Raw genomic sequence first — 25766 nt, 5'->3', positions numbered from 1 at the left:
TATGGACCATTCTCTTAGGAGCTGGGCTTGATGATCCTTGTGGATCCCTTCCAACTTAGAATATTCTTTGATTCTTGATCCTCTATCAAATATGAAGCACTGCCAAGATACGGGCTCTTCTTCTGCCATTTTCAAATTACTTAATTACATTAAGCAGCAGATAGAAGGGAAGAAGTTAGATGACAAAGCTGTTTAAACCAGTTTTGACAATTGCTGTTTGTTTTGTACAGTTACCTCTGTGGCAGGTGTTGGGGAAAAAAGGTCGAGCGGAACAGCCTTGCTGGAATAAGTGAGGGAGAAATAAATGAATGACATGAATTAATTAATTTGTTCTGATTTCTAAGGAAAGGCACTACGCTTGTGTTTAAAGGCATAATCTGCCTGATCTTCAGTAGGAAAAAAAAAAGGTGGGATAACAAATAACTGATTTTGGAGTGGAATTAGTTTGTACACAGGAGTTATGAATGGAGTTAAAGAAGACAGTGCTCAGCAAAGGCTGTACAATATTGTTTAGGACCCATGGAGTAAGATTTGGAGAGGTACTGATGCTCTGTTACCAAAGTTCCTCTGAAGTACTGGCAGAATACTCTCCTCCCCCCAACCTGACATGGTGCTTTATTGGGTCAAGAAGTTTTTCCAATATTAAAATTGAAATAAAAGGAAAATGGTAAATGTACAATTCTTGCTGACTGTCCACAACATCTGTTTTTTTGTTGGAAACTGAAGGAAGCAATGACATTACACATTAAAAAGTGATTATGTAAGAAAGAACATTTTATTCCACCTTCCAGAGTTTGCACCTTTACAAAATGGGTGTGCTGTGCAATCCCAAAAGCAGCAGGAGGAAAAGAGAAGTGTATTTTGGAGAGAGCGATGACTGGATTTCTTATCCCCATGATAAAAGTAATTATTGTAATTAGAAACATCTCAACTGTCTGCAAACTTTTTGCAATGCTCTAATTACAGTGTGTCCTTGTAGGCAGGGTAAACAGTTTTAACTCTGAAATTTCTTTCCCAACTCTTTCTGTAACTCTTTCTAAAAATTACTGATTTTGATAGGATTTTCACAGGGGAAAGAAGAACATATGCCTGCCTCTCCATTTGATACCCTGTTAATCCAGTCAGGTTTTTTTTTGATAATGGCAAAATAGGTGTGCAGTTCATACAAATCAGCACTGTAGAACTGAATTGTAGCTTTACAAAACAGATTACACCGTATCCTTGTTGAACACTGTAAGGCAGAACACTTATGATACTGAACAAGCATGTAATAGTCACACTGTGATTTTATTTTCCAGGGTAGATTAGTGCCCAGTCTGGGTTGCAAGTGTCAGGGATTGTGTGTGCCTCTCATGTAAGGAAACAAACCAATTCTATTTTGCAGCTGCTTTTTTCACGTGTCTCTGTAAAGCAGTACGAAATACTTCCACAGCAAAGTCGACGTCCCTCTTAGTAATGCACATAGGAGGCTTAATTCTGAATGTCTGAGGAGAGAGAACAAAAAGAAAAAAGAAGTGCTCGAATTGTATGGAAAGAATATGGTTTCAAGCAGCCTATCTGGGTCAGCACTCCCGCCCCAAAAAAGTGAGGAAAAAAGGAGAACAGCAGCGCAGGCACTGAGGCTTATGATAAATGTACTCTGAAGTGGAGCAATTTTGAACTTGACTGCACTGAATTGCATCTGACTCATGACCCCCTCTTGATAACCTAACTGCCTCCACAAAAGACCTAAGTAGAGTAGGTCGTGTCTGCAGCTCTGTTTCGGCAGACAGAGTAAAATCTCAGATGGATTTTTATGAAGAAAGAACAGAGACAGACGTATTTTCCTTTCTTGCAGCTCTACCACAGGGAAAAGTAGTATCTGCTGAGAATGGCAGGCTCTCCCATTGTGTCAGCTGATTTGCTTTTTTATTATAGGCTGTTTTTAAAGGCTTTTAAGAGAATGCATTATGAATGAATCACTAAATACTACATTGTAGTTAGGGTGCTATAGCTGGAAATGTTGATCAGGAAGTGTTATATATACAGCTACACTTGTCAAGAAGGCAGTCTCTTAAGTCTGAATTTTTAATCTATGTTTCCAAGAGTATTTATTTTCCATAAGAAGCTTAAATTTCAGATTTTTCTGGCCTCACATCATGGGACTTAATACAGGAAGAGCAGAGTAATGGGCTTTCCCACCCACAGCTGCTGCTGAAGCAAACACTCACAGGTAAACAGCCCTCTTATCAGACAGAATGAGATTTTACTGCACTGAGCTTCAGCTCGTTACCTGCCTCTTGGTCTGTGACTTAGGGAAGGACTGATGAGGTAACAGACACAGTGTCTGATTTATTTTAGCCACCGTCCATCCATCTCACATGGCAGCTGCCTCCGCTGTGTCAGAGGGGCCAGCCCTGAGGCAATTCTCTGCCATTAGCTGAGTGCTGCAGGGAGCTGGTGCAGTGTCCTGGCTGCAGCATGGAGTACACTGTCAGCTGCTGTGGGCTGATGGCCTTCACATCCAACTCTCTCTTCTGTGCTGTTGCTGAACTTGCTGTCAACACCATTTTTTTTTCCTTTAATTGCCATAGAATCAGAACATTACCCAGCTCCCCTGACTCAAAGAACTACTAGTTTTGTACTGATGTGTCAGGTGATAACCCAAACTGTGCAAAGACTTGTTCCTGAGTATTACTGAGTTCTTCTAAATTGCATTGACTGTATACCTTGCATACCTTGGTTTTCTAGGGGAAGTTGTCCCTCTGAAGGAAAACTCCAAGCATTGAGCTTGTTCAGAATATTTGAAAATAATCATATAGTTCTTGCCCAGTTTTAAAATAAGCAGTATTAAACAGAGATGGCTCCTAAGAGTATACATTTTCTAATTTATTTACTAAACTAATTTAACTTAACTTGAATGAAGCGGGGATGTAGTTCACAAGGAAAGAAAATAAGCTTTATTTACAACTAGAGGTTCAGTACCTGACTGTAGAGCCCTCCTCTGCCAATCAGAACCCCCATGTCTTTACAGTCCTCCCAGATCTGACTGATTTCTTCAGCTGGAAGAGGGCATCGGCTGTCCTGAGGAAAGGAAATACTAAACTTCACTCAGATATTCTAAATTAGTTCTGTGACAAAGATGTATATTCCAGTCTCTCCAACAAATCCCAACTCTAGTTGAAAATGTTAGCTGTATAACTTACCTGCTCTCATAAGCCTGTGCAGTTAACGTGCATTTCACTGTTTACTCAAAGCTTGTGAAATAGCTGAATGATGGAATGTTCTGGCTCGTTTTTAGCCAGAGCAGTGTTTTCCCACTGCACTGTCTGCTTTTTAACAGGAAGTATTTCTATTATTTCAACTGAAATAAAATGTGATAAAACCTTCAATGGCACTGTAAATTGAAAGGAATGAAGAAGTCACTAACCTTATCTGTCACCATTTCTACTCCAATCATAAGTCCCTTGCCACGGACATCTCCAACAATCTCAAATTTATCCCGTAGTTTAGCCAACTCCAGCAGCATATATGTTCCCACATCCTCACTATTTTTTTGTAGATCGTCTTCTTCAATAGCCTGGTTAAAATGAAGTACCATTACAGTGTTGCAGGAAAAGTTTTCAACACATTCTGTTAATCCCCATTGAACTTGTCACTATATTTATCTCACTTCCTTGCTATGTTCCTTGACTACCTCACTGCTCACATTTAGAAGAACTCTTCACGTCACTGATGTGATGATCACAGCATCAGAATACAGTTGCACATAATACTTTCATATTTCTGTGTCACTTTTCACATTTTTCTTAATGTTTACATTTAATCCAGTAATTCCTGCTCTCTTGTACTTGTGCTGGAAAATACCTGACCAGAAGAACTATTTTCAAAATCTTACCAGAATGTTTTAATTTTTTTCAGTATCATGAGAAGAATAGAATTTGACTAGGTTTATCTATGTTTATGCACTAGACAGGGAACAGCTTGAATACTATTTTATATTTAGCAACAACATGTTTTTTTAATAACAATCTTTTCTTCATTCTTTATGCTGTCTTCCTTAATCAGAGTTCTTATTTGCAGGCACATACAGCACCTACACACAAACCATTAGATGAACCTAACATCTGCATTTAGACAAATTACATTTAAAAATAATTACAGAAGATAAAGTGGTTGTTTCTACATTTTTTTTTTCTTTCAACTCCATTTTATTCTTCCTGAATATTCTAACAATTTCCTTGGAATTATTTCAGAGCCAGGCTCCAAGTTATTTCAGAGTTGAAAAACCCCAAAATATGGGTTCTTTATACAATCATCCATCTTATTAATAGCTTAAACCCCCCCAAACCACTCAGGAAAGTAACATGAATAGAAACAGTGTCTGCTGTAATGAAGTGCACTACAGGAATGAATCTTCTGTGCATAATCAAAACAAATTGTAATAGTGACCTACCACCCACTGACTGATTTTCTACTGAATAATAAGTGAAATACATTGCACATTTTTCTGTTTTCTTTTAATTTTTTTTTCCAGAAGAATTTTTGACCTTAGGTATTTCTAATTGTCTGGTCATAAAAGTTTTTTTAAGCATAAGGCAAAAGCATAAAATTTTGTTAAACATGTATGCCAGAAAATAGATTTTCTTCGCTGTGGATTTGTATAGTGCTATGAAAGAATTAGCTAAGGCTCTTCAGTAAGTTCTCTCCTACAATTTTATTAACAAAGTAGAGAGCCCAAGGGAGATAAAGATGATTCTGAAATCATAATTACAGGGCTCCTACTCCTTCTAGAGATCTGAAAATTTTTGCAATTAAATTAATCAGGATTTTTTTCCTGTGTATGGGACACACATATGTTTATGCACTTTACTCAGTTATTTTAAAAATTGCCCACATAGAAACTTATATGTGCAACTTTCATCTTTCGAAACAATTTATCTTGTGGTACAGATAAATTCATATAATGCTCTCCCTACGTCAAGAACTGCAGCTCCAGCTACACAGGCCAAAGGGTTTCCTCCAAACGTATTAAAGTGAAGGTTTTGAGCCAAGGAACTTGCGATTTCTGAAAGAAAAAGAACAACACTGGTTACTCCTTCCATTCATAGAATCACAGGATCACAGAATGGTTTGGGTTGGAAGGGACCTTAAAGATGATCCAGTTCCAACCCCTCTGCCACGGGCAGGGACACCTTCCACTGGACTGGTTTGCTCCAAGCCCCAACCAGCCTGGCTGTGAACAGTGCCAGGGATGGGGCACCCACAGCTTCTCTGGGCCACCTGTGCCACTGCCTCACCCCTCTCACAGTAAAGAGTTCTTTCCTCATATCTAATCTAAACCTAATCTCTTTCAGTTTAAAGCCATTCCTCCTTGTCTTGTTACTCTATGCTCTTCTAAGAAGTCCCTCTCCATTCTTCTTACACTGGAAGGCCAAAATAGGTCACCCCAAAGCTTTCTCCAGGCTGAGCAATCCCAATTCTCTCAGCCTTTCCTCTTAGTACTCTGCCCCTCTGATCATCTTGGTGGCCGCCTCTGCCTTGTTCTGTAAGCGTACTGAATTGCTTTAAACATTTGTTACTGTAACAACAATTTCATTTGCTGTGGTTCAACTGTGATTCTACTGGAGACAACACAGCAAGATTTCCTGGAAGCAGTCTGAGCAAAATATGAGTATTTCCAAAAACTATACTGCCTAGCAGATATCAAAACAAAACTTATTTTAAAAGTCATGCTTCTAACATATGCTCTTACCTGCTATCTGCAGATTTTCCTCCCTAGACTGAGCCTGCCATTTGTAGGAATCAAATAGCTGGGTTATTTATTCACAGTATATTTATCAGTAAAACAGTGAATTCGGTGAGGGTTTCCAGGCTCTTTTACCAGCTCTACAAACCACTCACATGTTCATTCCTGCTTCAGTTATACAACTAAACCCATTTAAATACAGCTTTGTACTGATACAGCACATGTGGTAAAACAGGTAAAGCAATGAGGACCCAAATCAATTCTCAAAAGATAGATTGAGAAAAAGTTTTAAGTAACATTCAGCTTTTTAAACACACATCTCTCCACCAGTAATTATTTTGTATTATATTTTGCAATTACTGTTTTAGATCATAGTGGAACAGAACACATACCTTTTGTTGTAACAACACCTGCCATTGGGAAGCCATTGCCAATTCCTTTTGCCAAAGTAACGATGTCAGGGACCACACCATGTGTTTGAAACCCCCAGAAATGGCTGCCTGTGCGTCCAAATCCTGTCTGCACCTTTCAAAGGAAAAATTCAGAGATACACTCATCACTTTCTCATGCTTTATTATGTATTTCCTTTTCTTGTGTTTCTATTGTTATTGATTTGCATTAAACAGCAACTGTATCTGGAGTCAACTTGTATTAGGACACTTATTCAGATGGTTCTACACAAAATGCTATTTATTGTAATTGGGTTTTTGTAAGATGTCATCATGTCTTAGGCCTGGTGAGATGCACAAATAAGATGCGGCGTCCATTTCAAAGTGGAGAAGAAATGTAAAAACATTTGACACATTTGATACTATAGTAGTATTGTTTTAGTTAAGAAAATTCTACTCCTAAAACATATTTTGCAGAGGTACAGCAATCAAGTATTTTATGTATTCTATGTGTGTCAACAACACTCATAAAAGGACGGGTTATTTTGACAAATCTTCCATCACAAGTAGCATTTGTTGCTACTTGTTGCTATTCGTTGCATGTTTGTGTAAATTTACTGCTCCCAGCAGGTAAGGACTGAAGTCTGCTACAAATGTTACCTTTGCCCAAAATGAGAAAAAAAGGCAGTAAAAACTGGGAGGCTCATATGCTTGGAAAGATGCAGTTTAACACTGTGTTAAGCTATGAAGTGTATCACATTTCACTTAGATTATTTCCAGGCTTCACCTGGATTCCTTTAGGACAACTTTCAGAAGTACCCTACTCTAGAATTCTTAAGTAAAAAAATCTGACTCACTTCATCTGAAATGCAAAGGCCCCCTCTTTCCCGTATAAGCTGATAAGCTTCCTTTAAGAAATTTCTTGGGTACTGAACAGCTCCATTAACACCCTGCCAAGTGAGAAACACAATGTTTTCAGGAACAGACAAGGAAACAGGAATTCTGCTTGAGAAAAGAACCTAGCAGCCCTCAGGTAACAGCAGGACTGCTATTACAAGCTTCTGGCTCCAGCGATGAAATCACTTCAGAAAGCTCCTGCTCAGGTCACGCGTTCCCATTCCACAGTGCTGCCTGCTGCTCCGCTGGTTGTGCTGGCAGGAATGTTGGTGAGACCATGATCACTGTAAGACCAAGTCAATTAACAAAACTGCTGAAAGGACCATGAAAACCTACACACCGCAAAACCCAGGAACTGTTTGATGAGGAAGTTAACCAGAGAATTCATATTCCTTCTTTGGTTAACTTGTTTAGAACATTGCCTCCTCCATGTCTTTTCACCTTGACAGTTTGCACTTGCCTTGGAAATTCAATTTTTTCCCTCCACCTGGACCAGAACAGCTTTTAAGACTCAAATACGTAAGTTCTTAGAAAACAGTAAAAACCAGAGAACTGCTGCAGTTTTCCCTTGTAGTTATAGTTCTCACATTGTTTCTCTTGCCTGGGACAAATTCTCATTTTTCCTATTGAAGAACCATGTCTAAAGCAATTGTGAATGTAGGGTCAAACATTAGGAGAATGAATCCTGTGGCCATCAGTTACTGGACAGCTGTTAAAAATGTAGTGGACAACAGGACTAGAAGAGGGAGAAGGAGGTTGAGTTAAAAGTTTACAGAAATAGTAATGAAAATTGAAAGGAGCTAATAGAAACCAAACCATAGCATGCATCACACTCACTATTTAAATGCAGAAAAAAAAGTATGTTTAATCATGATTCTTTGTTTAATTTCACAAGGAAAATTCTAGTTCCATTGAAGTCAGTGACAAAAGCTGAAATTTGAAATTTCAAACATTTAAGGTGCTTAAATCATTACAAAATCATAGTAAGAATCAGCAAGCATCTATGTTCAGGTTGCAGCTAAAGAATATCAGATTTGAGTATTTATTTCACACTACTTGTGCTATCACAACTGAGAAATGGGAAACTACCTACTTGGATTGGTTCAGCAATAAATCCAGCTACTGTCTTAGGCACTGAGGTATTCAGAGTATCTTTGAACTGTTCAATGTACTGGTCTTTTGCAAGACATGCACCTGTTTACAGGGGAAACAGTTTGAAGGAAATTTACTTCACATGACACAAAACTAGCTTCAAAACATGAAACTATGCATCTAAGCAACAAGTGTTGTATGACTGCGTGGTAAATACCACCTCTCAAATGAACAGTAAAAAGCTAAACATTAAAGGAGAGTCTCTTCTCATAAATGTGTACTCCATGGTTAGGGCAGGTAGGAGGATTCTGGAGAACACAGTCTGTGCTTAGATAAAGAACAGAGCAATTAGTATGGCTAATGCTGCCATCCACTAGGGACAGCAAAGCTAAAAACAAACCATTCTGTTAAGTGTCCATATGAACTAAAATAATAAAACGTGCTTGTTGCAACAGTAGAAAAACTGATTGGAACTGTTGTTAGCTGCACAGCAGTAGAGGAGATTTCACACTGTGTTGTAAATGGAACATCTTGCCCCATGTAAGACCTTCACCTATGGCTGGTTGTTCTTACTATTTGCCTTATTCCAATATAAAATCTGGAAAGCTGTCAGAACTTTAGAAACCACAAAAAAGACCATCAACACTTCTGTTCTTCCAGATGTGCTGAAGTGAGTTCCACAGCTTCCAGAGCTGATCATAACAAATACTGGAAACAAACACTGGGATTTCAAGAAGAAATCTGAGAACGTGGTGTCATCTGTCCCACATTTTTCCCATTGGGATGAGGATCCTGAGATAATCTGGAATATTTCTTTTGGGTCAGCCTTGCAAAACCTAACCAGACATCTACTTTTCTTGAGGAGGTAATTATAACACATTTTCACTAGTATTTTGTAATCCAAAAATTTTTGTCATGGACCAACCTTCAGTACAGCTGCATTTTCGAACAGTTTGCACTGGAGAATCTCTACAATGGCTGCCTCCCCATGGACCACGAAAAACATCTGGTAACATTGTCTGTCAGGCATAAGAGAAATAGCTACAGATTTGATGACACCTTTTCAAGAGATCTTTTGATCTGATGACTAATGGCAAAACAGAAAAACAGCTGTTAGAATCAAGGGGCAAACACAGTTCAAGGAACTTGTGTGAAGAACACTTGGGGAGTAACACCAAATAACCAAGACAGTTTTGGAATCAAAAATTTAGAGTGTTGCATCAATAGCCACTCAACTGATTTTTTATTCCTTTTTTCATTCTTAAGATATTGGTTACCTAAAGGTAATGCCAGCATTTTAAGAGCTTCTGGTAGTATTTCGGTAATCTGAAATATGAACAAAATCTGCAAAGTAGAGTGAGGCAGGCACATCTAATAGAGAAAACTCCAGCTTTCTAATCCTTGCTGCTGATGAAATACCACATGAATTAGGGCACTCACTGAGACAGGCTGGGGAGCTGCTGTAAATGAGCCTTCCTATGGTTAATAACGTGGCTGTCACCTGTAACTATTGGAGTCTGCAATAGCAGGTCCTAGACAGAAAGTTATTCCAATCTGTTCAAGGGCAGGGATATAACACACTGCCATTTAATCTCAGTGGATCTCCTTAACAGATGTGTCTCCTGTCTTGCTGAGATAGGATTTCCAGTCATTGTAGTGAAGGATCTGCTCCAGACCATCTGAAAGCAGCTTTGCACAGGTCTGACAAAACAAACTTGAAAAAAGGTGTTCAGAGCATTATTTTTTTTACACAGACTCCCATGAAAACATCAAGCATGACTAAAGAACTGCAAATCATGGACCACTTGTGTTATGGCTGTTCTAACTCCAAATTAGCCTAAGAAACTATTCATAGAAGAAAAGGGGACTCTGGCTCTTGTTGAATTTACACAGCAGAAACTGCTACACTGCAGTTTTGATTAGTGGCCATAAAGTGCTTGAGAGCAGAAAACGGCAATTGCTGAAATACTAAAATAAACTGTTAGTTACCCAGATAATGAAAAAAAAAAAAAAATTCTCACAGTTGTACAGCCAAAGCCATTGGCAACGCCATGCTTATAAGAAGTCAGAGATGTCAAGCCCAGTGCGTAAGGGCTGCCTCCGTGGTATCCTCCTCTGTGCAAAAAAACAAAGCAGATCAACATCACTAATTTCTGAGAACTGCTTGCAGTAATAGCAATTCTGAGAAGGCATGCTTCTGAGATATAAATTGTTGGGGAAAATGTGCATTTTTGCACTGAAACTAAGAAGATTCCTACAGTCATTTTTTGCTCTGCCTTTTGACGCTGCTATTACAAATATAAAAACTGTGAAGAAGTGTTTGAGAGGAGATGAGTACAATCATTGGAACCAACAGTGATTCAGACAGTGCCTCATGAAATTCTACTGTAGCACCCGAACCCTACAGAGCAAACACCTCTGTCTTTTGAATCTTGGAAACAGTTGCTGTCTCCAAAAGGTGTTGCCAATCATTAAACTAAATGGTGGTTGGCTGTCAGTTTTATATACAAATCAAAATTGGTTAGTGAGGATACACAAACAAGGTAGGTACTCAATGTTCTGTTGAACACAGTAACAGAAAAATACAGCTCTTCATTAACACAGCCTTTTATTCTAATATTTGAGGCTCCCTGGGCTGCACAGTAAAGGGAACTGCTTATGCTGGTGTTTATTTACAGTGTACTGGAGTTCAGCCCACATCCGTCCCTGTCATTAAGCCAGAAGAGCTGTTTGTGTACCTGTGCAGTGAACTGTGGTTCAGGGCCCTGACAGAATAACAAGGCAGCAAAGCAAAGCAAACAAAAATCAGCTCCCAAGCAGAGCAGTTCTCTGCTGAGGTTCACTGCACTGGTGTTCCAGAGGTACCTTTGCACCCACAGGGGCACTGCAGAAGGGAAATGGAGGAAGAAAGGAGCAATTGCTCAGTCTTGGTCTGGCCATGAACAAAAGTCTACCAAAGCACACCCTGAACACAGACATCAGATCATTTTCTAGGTAACACAAGCAAAAATTGCAGGTTGCATTTTTATTGCAAACTAACATGCTGTATGAAAACTTCAGCTCCTGATTTACTTCTCTTTGTCAAATACAGTAATTTTATAGCATTCTCCTCTGCAGACCTGGGGTGAAAGCGTTCTCAGTTATTTCTTGTTTTAGGCACACAGAGAGTGATTCCACACACAGAGTGGTTTTGTGAAGCTGTGTTGGCATTACCTGAGACAGATGATGTCGAAGTTACGAGTGTGTAGCCTCGCCATGAACATAGCTAAATCATTGGCTTCTGACCCACTGTTGGTGAGATAAACCACCTGTGGGAGAACACTTGGGGTCAGTACAGCACAAAAACACCTCCTTCTTCTTTGGCATCAGACCATGTCCCTTAGTAACACGATGAATTCTAGCTTAGAACTGCCACAGGGCGACCTCACCACGATAAAGTTAGTGTTGCCTTTATGTGACAGATGACAACAAAGATGCAATGGATGTGCTCTGGGAGGGTACAGAAAAATCTCAAGAGGTTTCTGTTTACAGATTTTCCTAAGATGGATTTCTGATAGAGAGAAATTAAAGTGTTGGGTCAAACAAAGTGGGATGTTTAAATTTTTTTTACTCTCTTTCCATCTTTAAGATTGCAATAGCTTAATGCTCTTCTGCTAGTCCAATTTCATTTTATCATCAATTTATTTTACCTGAGAACAAAAGTTATTTTTCTTACTGTTTCAGTAAATATGAAACATGACATTTTTGTGATTTATCTGTTTAAATGTTGGTAAACATTTACACATACTACACAAAATACTGTCAAACAATTTCCACTGTGGATTTTCATGAGATCAAGAAAATTAAGGCCAGCTATATGTCAGAATAGCAAACATCTTCTTTGTTCCTCCAAAGTAATTTTTAAGCCCACAATGCCTCTTCACAGTGAAAAGTGAAGGGAGAAAACAAACAGAACAGAAATAATTGGGGATGTTATGCCTCTCCACAGCTGGGTCTGAAGAAAAGGCCCTGAGGACACTTGTGCTCTTTAACTGATAGTCTGTATTCCCCATACAGTAAGAGAGATATCATGGCTCTCGATTATTTAATAAATACTTCTCATAAACAGAGACCCACTTCACCAGCCCTTGCTCCTGTCAGAAGCAATTTACCTTCAGTGGATCTGGAAAAAGAGAAGTTAGCTTCTCCACATACTCGTGGATTGCTGGGTGCATGTAGATGTTGGTGGTATGCCACAGGCGAGCCAGCTGCTTCTGGGTAGCCATAGTTACCTTCCTGCATGTAGCAAGGCAGAGACAAAGGGATGGAATTCCACACAGATTTCTCACTCATACCTGCACATACCTCTGTGCTATTGATTCTGCAAACGCAGATGCTGCACCATGTGCCAGGTGAAGGGGCAAGCAGACCAAATTAATGAATCCTTCAAAATGTAGCAGAAACTGAATTGTGACACATGGCAATTCAGTTAAGTTATATTCTGATTTTAGGCTCACAGAGCTTCAGAATAATAAGCACAAAACAAGCATAGGTGTCTCTTCCTGGGTTTTGTACCATAAATCAAAAAGCAACATACTTACGGGTGACAGTGTCCAACACTGACAGTGACAATTCCAGCTAAGAGATCAAGGTATCTTCGTCCCTCATGATCAAACAACCACTGCATATGCCCCTGGTGCAGCAGCAATGGCCTCTTGTAGTATGTTTTCAGTGAAGGTGCAATATTTTGTTCACGGATCTTCTGCATGCGTTCATAGGGATAGGACTGAGTGGAATAAAACAGTCAGTATCCATCCCAGCCTTCCAAAGATCCAGAATCAAGTAGTTGGTGTGGAGCACACAGATTACACAGCTGTCTAGAGGATTAAGATTGTAATAGATTCTGGCACACAGAAGGCTGTTCTACAAACCTCTGAAACTCAACTTCTTGAAATAAAGCCATGGTTCTGCACAAACATCTTTCTTAAAATGTTTTCAAATTAGAGATTTGTCACATAGGTACAGGTTATATCCTAGCTGTAGCAGTTGGGCTATGCCCAAAGAAGAAAATTTTGTAATCATATTTAGCAGATGAATCTGTCACCCAAACCCAGTAATGAAGATTTATTTAAATTCAGTGTAGTATACATTACTTACTTCATATTTTTCAGGTACAAAATCACAAGGAGGCATTTTTGCTTGTGTGGAGAGGGAACTTTTCCATTTCTGCTGCCTAAAGGCAACTATAAAATAGTAAAAGAATTATGAAACACTTGGCAAACAACACACCTAAAATATTTGCTCAATAAGCTTGTTCAATGAACACACGAGCTATAGTCACAGAAATTTTTGGAGGTTTTTTTTCAGTCTGAGAAGTTTTTGTGGGGAAAAATAAGTAGGAGGCAGAATATATGTAATTTTAAAAGAAAGGTGTTTATGTTTCACCCATTAAAACTCAAGTTTTTAGTTTTGCATGGGCTTCTATTTTGACAGAAGAATAATTTTTATTTTGAAAATAAAACCTATTTCTAATACAAGTTCTTGTCTGGAAGCACTGGGTGAATGCTCTGCAGCCAGGTGCCCAGGTGACTGCAGCATGGGCAGTCCCAGGGAGCAGGGCAGAGGCAAAGCTGGGCTCACTGAGAGTGCCCTGCATAAATGGAGCTGAGCCAGGTCCAGGGTCCACCCAGGCAGGAGCAGCAGCAGATGGGGCCAGGGCAGGGCTGGGCACAAGGCCACAGCAGAAGGGCAAGGTCCATCCAGGAGACAGAGCCAGGGCTGGGTTGGTGGCAAGGCTCCTGGCTCAGCCAAGGCAAAGATGAAACCAAGGCCTCCTGGACAAGGGGTACAGCCCTGGGGGAGGCTGTTCAGGGGACACGAGCTGTGCTTAGGGCCCTGATAACTCCAGCTGCCATCTTCCATTCTTGCTCCAAAATCCTGGGAACATCACACTGTTCTGCCTTTCATTGAACTGTCCACGCAATTCAGCAGGTATCACAAAGAGGCACCTGATAGCCCAGAGATGTTGTGGAGTCTCCTTCACTGGAGACATTCTAGAGCCCTCTGGACACAATCCTGTGCCGTGTGCTCTGGGATGGCCCTGCTGGAGCAGGGAGGCTGGAGCAGATAACCCACTGTGGTCCCTTCCTACCTGACCCATCCTGCGATTCTGCGAGGAGTTATCTCAAGAGACTCTATTCCTGCAGCTAGAACACTAACTACTGAGAGTTACACACTTGTTTTTAAAAGCCAAAGGTTAAAACACATGTGAAATGTAAATGACTGAATAATAAAGTTTCCTGAAATTAATTAGACACAATGTCACTTCCCTTACAACCACTTACAGCACTAATGAATATAGAATCTACAAGAGTCCCGTCTCAAAAGAGAAGCTGAAAACCCATGAGTTAGGGAAGATTTACCCTTGGAACTCTTCCCAAGGGATTTGCAGCTGCACGAGCTGCACGGAGCCCCGGCCGTCCCCGGACCGCGCTCGCGCCGCTCCCTCACGGTCCCTCAGCGGCCCCTCCGCTCCCTCACCGCTCCCTCAGCTCTCCCGCCGCTCCCTCAGCGCTCTCTCAGCTCTCCCGCCGCTCCCTCAGCGCTCCCTCAGCTCTCCCGCCGCCCCCTCAGCGCTCCCTCAGCTCTCCCGCCGCCCCCTCAGCTCTCCCGCCGTCCCCTCAGCGCCCCCGCCGCCCCCTCAGCGCTCCCTCAGCCCTCCCGCCGCCCCCTCACCTCCCCCTCCTCTCCCTCACTGCCCCCGCCGCTCCCTCAGCGCTCCCGCCGCTCCCTCAGCGCCACCGCCGCTCCCTTAGCGCTCCCTCAGCGCCCCCTCCGCCCCCTCCGCCCCCTCAGCGCCCCCTCCGCCCCCTCAGCGCCCCCGCCGCTCCCTCACCGCCGCCGAGCCGCCGCAGCCGCCCCGCCATGGCTGCCCGCCCGGGTAGCGCACCGTCCCGGCACGTGCGCTGCTGTCCCCCCGCTGTCATCACATGCCATCCCCTGAGGTCATCTCTTGCTGTCTGTCCCCTAGTGTCATTCCATGGTGTTCTTGTGGCGTCAGCTAGTGCTGTCCCATTAGTGTCACCCTGTGCTGTCCCATCCCGAGACTTTGATACTGTTTGACCGTGAGCCCTTCAGAAGAGCCTCGACAGGCTGAAGAGATGGTCAGAGAAGAGCTCTCTGAAATCCAACACAGGAAAATGCAGGATCCTGCCCCTGGGGAGAAACAGCCCTGGGTACCAGCACAGGCTGGGGCCCAGCCTGGTGGGAAGCAGCTCTGTGGAGCAGGAGCTGGGGCTCCTGGTGGACACCAAACTGTGCATGAGCAGCTGTGCCCGTGTGGCCAGGAAGGCCAACAGAATCCCGGATGCCTTTGGAAGAGCACTGCCAGAAATTCAAGGGAGGTGATCCTGCCCTGCCACTCAGCTCTGGTGAGGTCTCACCTGGAGTCTGCTCTGGAGCACAACAGAGATATGGATCTCCTGGAGTGGGTCTAGCAGAGACCTGCAAAGGTGATCAGGGGATTGGAGCATCTCCATTATGAGGAAAGGCTGAGAGAATTGATCCTGTTCAGCCTTGAAAGGGGATAACTGAGAGGGGACCCCATCCCCATCTGTCAGTGTCTGCAGGGAGGGGTCAGAGCAGGGACCAGGCTCTGTTCAGTGGTACCAGGCAGCAGGACGTGAGACAGCAGGCAGAAACCGATGCACAGAGAATTCCACCTGAACATGAGAAAAATCTTCTTTACTATGTGTGTGATTGTGCAGTGGAAGAGCACAGTCACACACATAGAGTAAAGAAGACTGTCTCCCTATCTGAAAATACTCAACAACTGCCTGGTGCAGGCCTCTGCTGTGTCCTCTGGGGTGATGCTTGAGCAGGGATTTTGGACCAGATGGCCCAGTGTTGGGCCCTTCAACCTGACCCAGACTGTGATTCTCTGAATTGTTTTATGTTAAATACATCTGGGTGGATGGGGAGAAAGTGGCAGATATGCTGAGGGCTAACCTCTCCTGGCTGTTGACCCATTTACTCCCTTGTTTTGATTTTGTCAGGGAAGAGATGTAACACAACCTCCTACAAGGATGGGAGAATTGGGAAGCTCTATTTTGTTTCTCCATTACCTGCCATCAGCCAAACCCTGGCAGCCACACACTCAGTCTCCACCAGTGGGAATGGGGAGAGGAAGGGAAGGGTAAAAAGCTGGAAAACCCTTGGGCCAAGATAAAGAGAGTTTGATAGAAAAAGCAAAAGCCACACATGCAAGCCAAACAAAAGGAATTAATTCACCACGTCCCATGGTCAGGCTGTCTCCAGGGGAGCAGGGCCTCTCACGTGTAATGGTGACTAGGGAAGACAAACACCATCATTCCAAATGCCCTGTTTTTACTCAATACTTCACATTGAGCATGGTCTGGAACATCCCTGTGGTCACCTGGGGTCACCTGTCCCAGCTGTGTCTCCTCCCAGTCTCCCACGCACCCAGAAAAGGCCTTGGCTCCATGTAAGTTCTGCTCAGCAGCAACAAACACATCTCTATTATCATCCCTGCACTCAGCACAAATCCAAAACACAGGCCCACCTGCTGTGGGGAAAATTATCTCTGCCCCAGCCAAAACCAGAACATCCTTGTAATACTTAAGAATCAAGGGTCAAGGTGGCATTACCTGCCACCTGAAATGGAAATTGGTGCACAGTTTAACCAGACACAGTTGGCAGTGAGAGGTATTTCACATTGCTTTTGATGACCCTGCCTGCTCCTAAGACAGAAGACTGACCCCAGGTAGCCAGGGGGGCAGCCCTAGTTTTGCAGGAAAACTGCCCAATGTTGGTGCAAAGTGTCAGAGATGAATACCCTCTTGTAACCAGGGCAGTGCCTACATACTTTAGGACTCCCCCAACCCTCAACCTTTCTTGATCAAACTTTACCTTTGCTAAACAAGTCCCTGATTTTCAATGATAAATATGATTTAAATCAACATGAAGAGCCATAAAGAAACATAAAAGTTGTGACCAGGCATGTCAGTCATCTGTGTTACCTTGCTCAATTACTTAGTGCACCAAAACTGGTTAAATATCTATCATTGAGCTTTCTCCATGGAAAACAGCAGAATCCTGCACCACAGAATGTCTTGGATGCCTGGATTTTCCTTTTTCTTTCCGTACATGATATAGTTGAAATGTTGCATATCATGAAGAAATACAGAATCTTGGAATTTTATTCACGAACTTTTATTAAACTGAAATGCGAACACCATTGCAAAGAGATTTTACAATGACAAAAGATCAAAAAATTCATCAGAAAGCTACAGACCTCATAACAATATTGATCTTACAAGTGAAAACACCAACAGATTTTAGTAAAGCCAGCACTTTCAATATTAAGAACTTAAAAAATGTATTTGAAAGCATTTTCTTCTAGATACACTTAGAAACAATGAAGAATTCCTGAGCAACTACTTTTATACCAGTATTCTCCAAAGAATGTACATACAATATATGAAATCTGATTCTTACAACTTCTTGTATTTTAGAAATTTACAAAAAAAAATTTGGATCTGGTTCATAGAATAATTGTGCTTAAAGTCATTCTGTTGCTACAGTAATGACACTGCAATAACCTCTCATGTTCCACATTGCATACAAATTTTGAAACTGAAGTGGAAAAAATGCCTAGCTTGTATTGCAAATCTACCAACGAAATGGTTTATGCAAATGGAAATAAATTTGCTCTAAGTACTGGGTCATGTCTTTCTCTGCTGAAAATATACTGTTTATTCTGAAAATTATTCAGAAGATGCAATTTTCATGTCTTTGAGAGTCTGCTGGCACAATTAAAGGCAAGGGAGATTCCACAGACTTTTACCCTCATTTAGTAGCACATCAGAATTTTGAACAAATATGATTAGTTTATGATTAACACGTTTTTTCTGGGCTGTACTTTTTCATAACAGTGCCCTCAGTACTGCTATATCTTACACAATGACTAAAACATACACAAAAACAACAAAAAGATTTCAGAAGCCAAGATAGTGCTGAGTATCTCTGAGCAATATAACACATATATAAGAACTGATGGTTATATTATATCAGATGAACTGTTTTTGTAGTCAGAATAGAAAAAATTACTTTCCAAAATTAAAAACAGACAACACTAAGGCAGCCCAGGAGCTCTTTCTAAGTATAGCTGAGCAGTAGTTTCCTCTCCCTTTTGGAATGAAAGACAAAGGGATGAGAATTAAGAGTAGTCTACAGCATTATGAATATTTTAAAAAAATGTGATACGACATCATTATAGTTCTGTCTGTAGAAAAATCTGCCTTCTTCTAGACATGTATAGATTTGCATCCTACTGAAGGAAAATTTTCTACAAGTCACTTGTACAATGATTTTCAGCATCATCTAAAAATTCTACTCAGTGCTACAAGTCTCTGAAAGTAACCACTGCAGGAACTGAAATGAAATATTTCAATTTTTATTGATGTGAAAATGAGGTGAAGGTACTCAGCAGCTCACAAAAATAGATCCAAAAGCAGCATTGTTAAAAAAAATAGTTAAATAATGTCAAGATCCAAGACAAGCAGCATCACGGAGTAGAAAAGGACAAAAAACCTTCCAAAAAGAGGAATATATAAAAAAAGACCTTTTTATATCTAACTGCTCTATGCACCAACATCTTGAGTATAAGATCAGCTCTTAGCATATCAGCATTCTATGAGGCCACACAACTAATGCAGGTATTTTTCTTAACTACTTCCAACAGATATAATAGTGCCTCTTAAAAATGTAATATATTGAAGAGATGTATTTTAAACCTAACTTGGTAATTTTCAGAATTTATTACCAAGACAGAGACTTTCCGACTAAGGAAAGTATTAACAGATACACTGTCACAGGTACAAACTGAAACAATGCCCAGAAATGCCAAGAGGCTGCTTAGTAATATCCCCAAAGTGTTTTTTCTCTTGGAACTTCTAGGTCATTGAATTATATATACTAAATAAAAACAGAACAATGCTTAAGGATGGTAGAAATATGTGTGGGACAATGTAAATGGATAAAAAAATCTCACCTGTATATCTGTGCGAAAAACAGAAGATTGTTTATCAAAGCAGTGTGATGCACTTTTTCTCTCTATTTCCTTAGGAATGTAGGAAATGCAGTGTCAGATCAGATGCTGAGGCTGACTCTTCAAGTTTTGTTTTTGCCTGGGACCAATGTCAGATAGGGGGAAGAAAAATCCTGTAACTGGCAGAAAAAGAATGACCACTTCTCATGTATAGGACTTTTTCTGCTCATATGAAACAGCTGATCCATCGTAGCCGATTTCAGCATTTTGCCAACCATAAGGTTTTACTGCTTTTGTGGACTATACCAGGTAGCTGTGCACATTCCCACTTTTGATATTAAAGTATTTTCTTCCCTTCCTTTTTCCCCCCTCACTAACTCATTTATCATTCCTCTCAGTTCTGCTAGTGCTCACGTTTTACTGTCTATTCTCATATTTGATTCTTTCCCTTCCATTTTCCCATCTTCCCCCCTGCTTTTCAGTTGTAGTCAAAATGCATTTTTCCCTCATCATCTACCATGTAGCATCCCATAGTGACTGTACTCCTTTTCTGTTCTGTCACATGCAGCAGTCTTGTCCCTCTCCCTGTCATTTAGTGGTGAACTCGGCAGGACCAGGTTAACATCTGGACTCTATGACCTTATAGGTTGTTTCCAACCTAAACTGTTCCATGCTTCTATGATATTTAAGCTCTTTATATCCCCATGTATTATGTATTTAGGCATCCATTTATCTTTATTTTTCTGCTTCACATACACCAGAAAAATGAAGAAAATCCCTGATTTGTTTCAAAATGGTTTTCAAGGCTGAGCCACAAGGTTATTAAAATTGTTATAATTCAGTCCATCTTTCCACACCCACAGGAACTGGAGCCTGATTTTAGTGTGACTGTTTGAGATAGCTGAGAGCAGGGCTTTCCATTTTTACTCATTTAGAGACAGAACTGGAAGGTTTGCTTCCTAGGAACTCAGTTGAAAATAGGTAATTCTAAATAGCAATTATTGATAAATACCAAGTTCCATAGCTGAGATCCAGAATGAAAGCACCTCAGGAAAATTGGCTCGATCAGTCCCAGTGACCTGGAAATACAAATAGTGGCAAAAAACTTTTGAGGTCAGGAATGGGACCGATGCTTGACTGTCCATCTGGGCACCAAGGATATTCTTACAAAGTGGAATGTTCTTTAGTTTGGTTTTTTTCCCCCATATTAAAAACATTTAATTTTGCTACACATCTAGAATATTCCATCTTCATACTACCATTGCCACGCAAGTGATGATTCCATGACAAGCGGTTTGTTAACAAAAATATTTTGAATTTACAAATAAAATTTTTAAATTCTTGATAGATTGAGTCACAAATTTGCACACAAAGCAAAATGCTTTTTCTTGTTTGCCTTTTAAAGGGAGCAAAAAAAACCTCTGAGGTAGCAATTATTTGAGAATGTGATGCCTGATCTCATGATGCTTTTTTCACTTCATTTGTCTTTATGGCTTTGTAGAAGATGTCTGATGTCTATTAAGTGGCTTACAGGACTTCAGTTTCCTTGCACAACACCTTCAGATCAGTTGATAGTTGCCGTGAAATTACGAAATACACTTACAGGCTTCATGATGTAAACCCCACATAAATAATGCTTTAGAAAGCACAAAAAAATTCTGCTTATTAATTTTGAACACCTGCTGCTACTACACTTTGGATATTTGAATGACATTTAAAGCAGCTGTCTATTTTTCAGCCATTTAAACATAGACACACAGACGGATATACGACAGAATTCACTGGTTTGACATAAATCATCATTACATATTTGTTTTACAGTTTGTTCCATAAACACATACATCCTCTGACTAATATTATATCAGGTTAATTCACTGCATTTTTAAAAAAAAAAATCTTTGTAGTTACATAGTATCATAAAGACCAAACCTAAAGTCCTCATCATGTGTGATACTGATCTTTGTGAGCACATGCCAATTCATTAGTTTTTATTTCTTCTAAAGTCTGAAATATTACACAGAAATATTAAAATTGTACATCCAATATGTCTCTGCTAAAAAAAAAAATCTAGTAAACAACTGTATGGTAAGGAATCATATTTGCCAATACTGAAGAAAGAATGTTAATAAAATTAGTCTGAATCAGAAGGAAAGGTAATTAAATAAAATATATATGTTCAATTTTAGGAATTTTGTAAAACTAATTATGAAGAAGAGTCTTTATGCTACCTTTTAGGGCTTTTACACTATTACAAAGTAGTTCACACTATAAATGACATGTGGTAACTTTGACATTGAAAAGATTATTCACATTCTTGAAATAATTATTCCAAGTAAAAAATTTGACAAACTGTGCAAGAATTAGAGGGGTAAATTCTGTTCATCCCCCTGGATATCAAAGGAGGTATCAAGAGCCTGTTATTCCCCACTGGTGTGCCATAATCTTTTACTGATTGACTCTGTAGAACTGCTGCAAAAACTCATGTACTTCCTAATGAAAAGCTTAAAGGCCTGCAAGAAAAATATTGTTGCAAACAGAAAAAATTAATTATTTGAAAATTCAAAGGACCAAATACTTAGCTGAAGGTTACTTTGATTCCACAGAACACTAGTATTTTATTTTTTTAATGTACTTTCAGATGTTTAAGGCCACTTTCAGAAGCTCTGCCACTGAGAGGAACAAGGAAAATATTGGAAAATATAAGCAAATCCAAGGGAAAACTATTCTACCTGCACATTTGTTCAGCTTCAAGAATTAAATATATTTATGACAATGTGCTGAAATTACATTTAGCTAGCAAATACTCCAACACTTCAAAGCAGCAAGCAAATGTCCCTTTTCCACTGTAGCTGACTTTCCCTTTTCACAGGGAGACAAGATGATTTGGCATATTGAGACATTCATCAGCAAAGGTGGGAAATGCTCAAGACCACACAAAGTAATTTAGGCTACAACTATTTTACATTTTCAGTATTCATTTATGACAAAGCAGAGAGACTCCTTGACTTTCCTTCTTTGTGGATTATTAGAGGCACACATGCCTACAGTTAGGCAGGATGAGTCATACACTTAAAATCTGCTAACTGTTGTGTCTTTTTGCTTCAGGTGAGAAGTGACTTCAGGTAAAAGATACGGTGGGAACAGCCTGTTACTGTCATACATCTGGGTAGTCATTCTGTTCTAACCTTAGAAATCTACCCTGTAAGGAACATCTTTAGACTCTAGGTTTCATGAGATACTACAGCTTCTGTGCATTACTAGATACATCCCAGAAGGCCTGTAGCAGCATATCTTTATGCACATCACTAGGTGTAGGAAATAGCACAGACAGAGCTATCTGTGTAAAGAAAGAGGAATGTGTCTGATCCTGTTAGCTCTGTTAGATTCAGTCAGAAAACTGAAGAGTTAATAAGACATTGTCAGACACAGTGCGTTGTCAGCTTACACACACATTCCTCATATCTCAAGAGTTGCTTTGCAGTACTTCTAGCATCTCTAGGAATATTTAATGTATACTACAGACAGAGTATCTATGGTAAAATTATTCAATTAACTATAACTGTGTTTTATGTTTGATACCTGGAGTAGCCCCTTCATGTCTTTATGTGTTAAATAAGTGGTTGAACTAGGAATCTAGGATGCCTTCCCCCACCTTCAGCAGAGCATCCAGACTGCTCTGATCAGCCCCTGGAATTGGGCAGCTGCCTGTACAGAGGACAGGCTCTAAATCTGATGCCACCCTAATGTTACAGTCTACACTACCACGTATGTTTATTGACACACAGATGATTAGTTAAGTTTTAACGCCCTGTCTGTGCAAAGGCTAGGTGCTTCTACCAACCTGTGCTTGAGGAGTTCCAGGGCTTTGAAGGTAAAGGGTGAGAATCTGATTTGCTGAATTAGATATGGCCTTCTGGGACCTTCAAAATCTGAAATTCTCTTTTGTCTGGCTCTGCAACAAGTACCTGATACTGCAGAAAGGCTTGCTCAGTGCATAAAATCATAAAAATATGGAGAAAAGTAAAGCTGTTCAGGAAGAAGACTACCAAAAGAGAGCCCATCTATCAAATACACTCCCCTGCACAGGTACAGGATCATTACCTCACCTCAAGTTTCCAGTTTCCCCTGAAGCTAGAGATGCTGCCTAAATACTTGGCCCACTTTTAGCCAGTCATCATATAATCATACTTTTCTGGAGTCAATTAAACTTTTGTTTCAAGAAGGAAGGCCAGAGCAACTTTGCAGCCACTACAGCATAATTTTGATTCTGTCTTCAGTTACATGGGATATAATGGACCCTTGCTGTTCCACTGCTATTCTGGGAACACACGACCAGCCCAAATACATGGACTCCTCATTCCCACTGCTTTTTCAGTGGAGGTCTGAATCAGACCTTGGAGGCTGATTCCAAAACTATTGTTCATAAATTCATTATGAAAAATATGACTTCAAATTTTACTACAAGGGTCAGAGAAAAGTGCAGGATACAGGAGAGCCCCATGTCATTTACAATTGGCATCACAGTACAAATCCAAAGGGAAAGAACCTTGGGTCTCAAAACCTAAACTCTATTTTAATTATATAATTACAGGTAATAAAAAACCTGTGAAACAAATAATTTAAAATTCAAACAGTAATATATCTGTAATATATTAGAAATATAGTTTAAAAATGTCTCCATATTCTTATTTAGTATAAAGTTTAATTTTATGCTTTGTATAGAAATTATAGCTTTACTTGTTACTGCCTCAGCAGAAGGAAAGAGAAAAGTTCCTCGGCAGCTAAGTAGCACTGGGCAATTAAAAAATATTTTATTTTGCTCTTTTTTGGTAATAGAAAAATAGCCTTTAAAAATACGTAGTTAAACATATGGGCTTATATTAAAGTAAAATTGTGTATTATATACAGTAAGGCAGTATATCATATATTATCCTGCTTTCTTCATTTTGGTTTGTCTGGACTAGGATATGAATCGGATGCAGCTTTCTGTCACATTGAAACTAAACAAAAATATATTTAGAATAATTTGTTATTTTACTGCCATTTGTAGGATGTATTTGGTTTTGTATATGATTTGTCATGTACAAGAGCTCCTTTTTCTCAAGGATTGAGAAGAAAGATAAGGAAAACAATGCAGTGTCAGAATGCATTAAGATGAAAACATATTGTAGGTAAGAATACAGTTGTGCAATGATTTATCTAATGGAGGAACTGCTCAGACCGCTATGGTTTGCTGACTCACCCATAGCAATTTTCATCTTTTTGAATCTGTGTTATTTCCTCAGGCTTCATCAACCAACAGAAGCTCTGCAGAACTGAATAATTATTTTACAGTGCATTTTTCCTGATAGACAAGACCCATTTCATCGTTTCCCTGTGACAGAAATGTGTGCTAGTGATCCAAGATTTACGTCCATGACTATTACATCGACTCACAGATTATTTTATTACCTGTACAATGCACATAGGAGGATAGGCTTTTGGAGGCTAAGCTTTTCTAAAGAGCTGTTTGCTATGTGATTTTGTTTTACTATGTGTAACTACTAAGTATGTGCTGTACTAAAAGGTTATTTAAAGGAGGGCATAAAGGAAGATGGATCCATGTAGTCTGATCCACTGGTGTCTCTTCTGGAGTCACTTGGAGTTGTCGTGCTGTAGCTCGTATTCTTCTCAGCTTGACTTTGCTGAGGGTTCTGAGATGTTTCTGCTACAGGTTCTTGAGATACAGGTGTGTTCTGACTGCGCTGATCTGGCAATAGTACTAAAATGTGATGGTCCACAACTGTTGAGACCTTGGTATATTCTTTGCTGGTTCCTGGAACAGTGCATTTTTTGGTCTTTTCATTGTTTTCTTTACGTTTCAGTAATAGTGTTGGTTCCTCATCTTGTCTGACTTTATGAACTTCTACATAGTCCATTAGTTTAGGATTCAGGAAAGGTGACTTGTTACTATGTTCATTTTGTCTGACCTGCACTGTGGTTTGGTCAGTTTTGGAATACTCCATCTCGTTTATCTTTTCCAGGTCATCATACACAGTTTCAGCAATAGGATATAGCGATTGATGACTTTCTTCATTTCCCACCAAAATTGGTGAAGTGTTCACATTTGTGGTGTTCAGTGTTATCTTGAATGCCTCAACAGTGCTGTGGTAGGCAAACATAGCAGCCTGATTACTGGGTAGCTGAGCTGCCAGCCATGTGCACGACTTTATACTCTCACAAGGGAGTGTTTTCTGTTCTGAGGTCGAGGCCGCACACCGAGTGTCCCAGCTCCCTTTCCCCCCTTTCTTTTCTTTAGCTCGTACATCTTGTGTTTGAAGAGTAGATGGAAGGCTGTGGGATTCCCTGCACTTCACAGGGAGGAGCGAAGGGCTATCACAGCTCCCTCGGCCCGAGTCACTGTCTGTTTCCTTGAGAATAATTTTTGTATTTTTACTTGGAGTGTCATGACTTGGCATGAGCTGCTGATCCTCACTGTCCTCTACCTCCAGATATTCTATCAGTAGTTCCTCGCAGTCTGATGTTGGAGGGAAACCATGGCAACCAAGAGCACTCAGTAATTCTTCAGATTTTCCTGTCTGAAGGTACAATGAAGAGGATATAATTTTTCATT

General features: G+C 40.2%; 2 protein-coding genes across 3 annotated transcripts in view; both read right to left on the bottom strand.

Moving 5' to 3' along the window:
• Positions 1–756: 756 nt before the first annotated feature.
• Positions 757–15033, bottom strand: AGXT2 (alanine--glyoxylate aminotransferase 2). Of its 2 annotated transcripts, XM_059492350.1 has the most exons (14): positions 14981–15033; positions 13243–13328; positions 12687–12871; positions 12258–12381; positions 11320–11414; positions 10128–10221; positions 9032–9125; positions 8108–8208; positions 6975–7067; positions 6121–6253; positions 4959–5047; positions 3410–3559; positions 2965–3063; positions 757–1484 (listed from the first exon to the last, which is right to left on the bottom strand). In XM_059492350.1, exons 1-14 carry the CDS (start codon positions 15009–15011, stop codon positions 1374–1376), a joined length of 1485 nt encoding a protein of 494 aa, XP_059348333.1. In that variant the 5' UTR covers positions 15012–15033; the 3' UTR covers positions 757–1373. The 2 variants fall into 2 exon arrangements, with proteins under 2 accessions (XP_059348333.1, XP_059348334.1); XM_059492351.1 differs by lacking the exons at positions 8108–8208; positions 9032–9125.
• A 2279-nt stretch (positions 15034–17312) lies between these two features.
• PRLR (prolactin receptor) overlaps positions 17313–25766 on the bottom strand; it is a 154563-nt gene continuing 146109 nt past the window's right edge. The window contains exon 17 of the mRNA XM_059492775.1: positions 17313–25731. Coding sequence (XP_059348758.1) covers positions 24721–25731 — 1011 coding nt within the window. The 3' untranslated portion in view covers positions 17313–24720. The remainder of the gene's footprint in view (positions 25732–25766) is intronic.

This window comes from Ammospiza nelsoni, chromosome Z (genome assembly GCF_027579445.1).
Source record: "Ammospiza nelsoni isolate bAmmNel1 chromosome Z, bAmmNel1.pri, whole genome shotgun sequence".
Lineage (NCBI taxonomy): Eukaryota > Metazoa > Chordata > Aves > Passeriformes > Passerellidae > Ammospiza > Ammospiza nelsoni.
This window is presented reverse-complemented; position numbering and strand designations above follow the sequence as displayed.

Bases quoted from the DNA above. Each gene is read 5' to 3' on its own strand.
- AGXT2 (XM_059492350.1), bottom strand. From the start codon at position 15,011: ATGGCGGGGCGGCTGCGGCGGCTCGGCGGCG. The intron at 7,068-8,107 runs GTAGGTAGTTTC...CTCACTTGGCAG, and splicing joins TTATTGCTGAACCAATCCAA to GGTGTTAATGGAGCTGTTCA. The intron at 1,485-2,964 runs GTACTGAACCTC...CTCTCTCCTCAG, and splicing joins GAGGAGGGCTCTACAGTCAG to ACATTCAGAATTAAGCCTCC.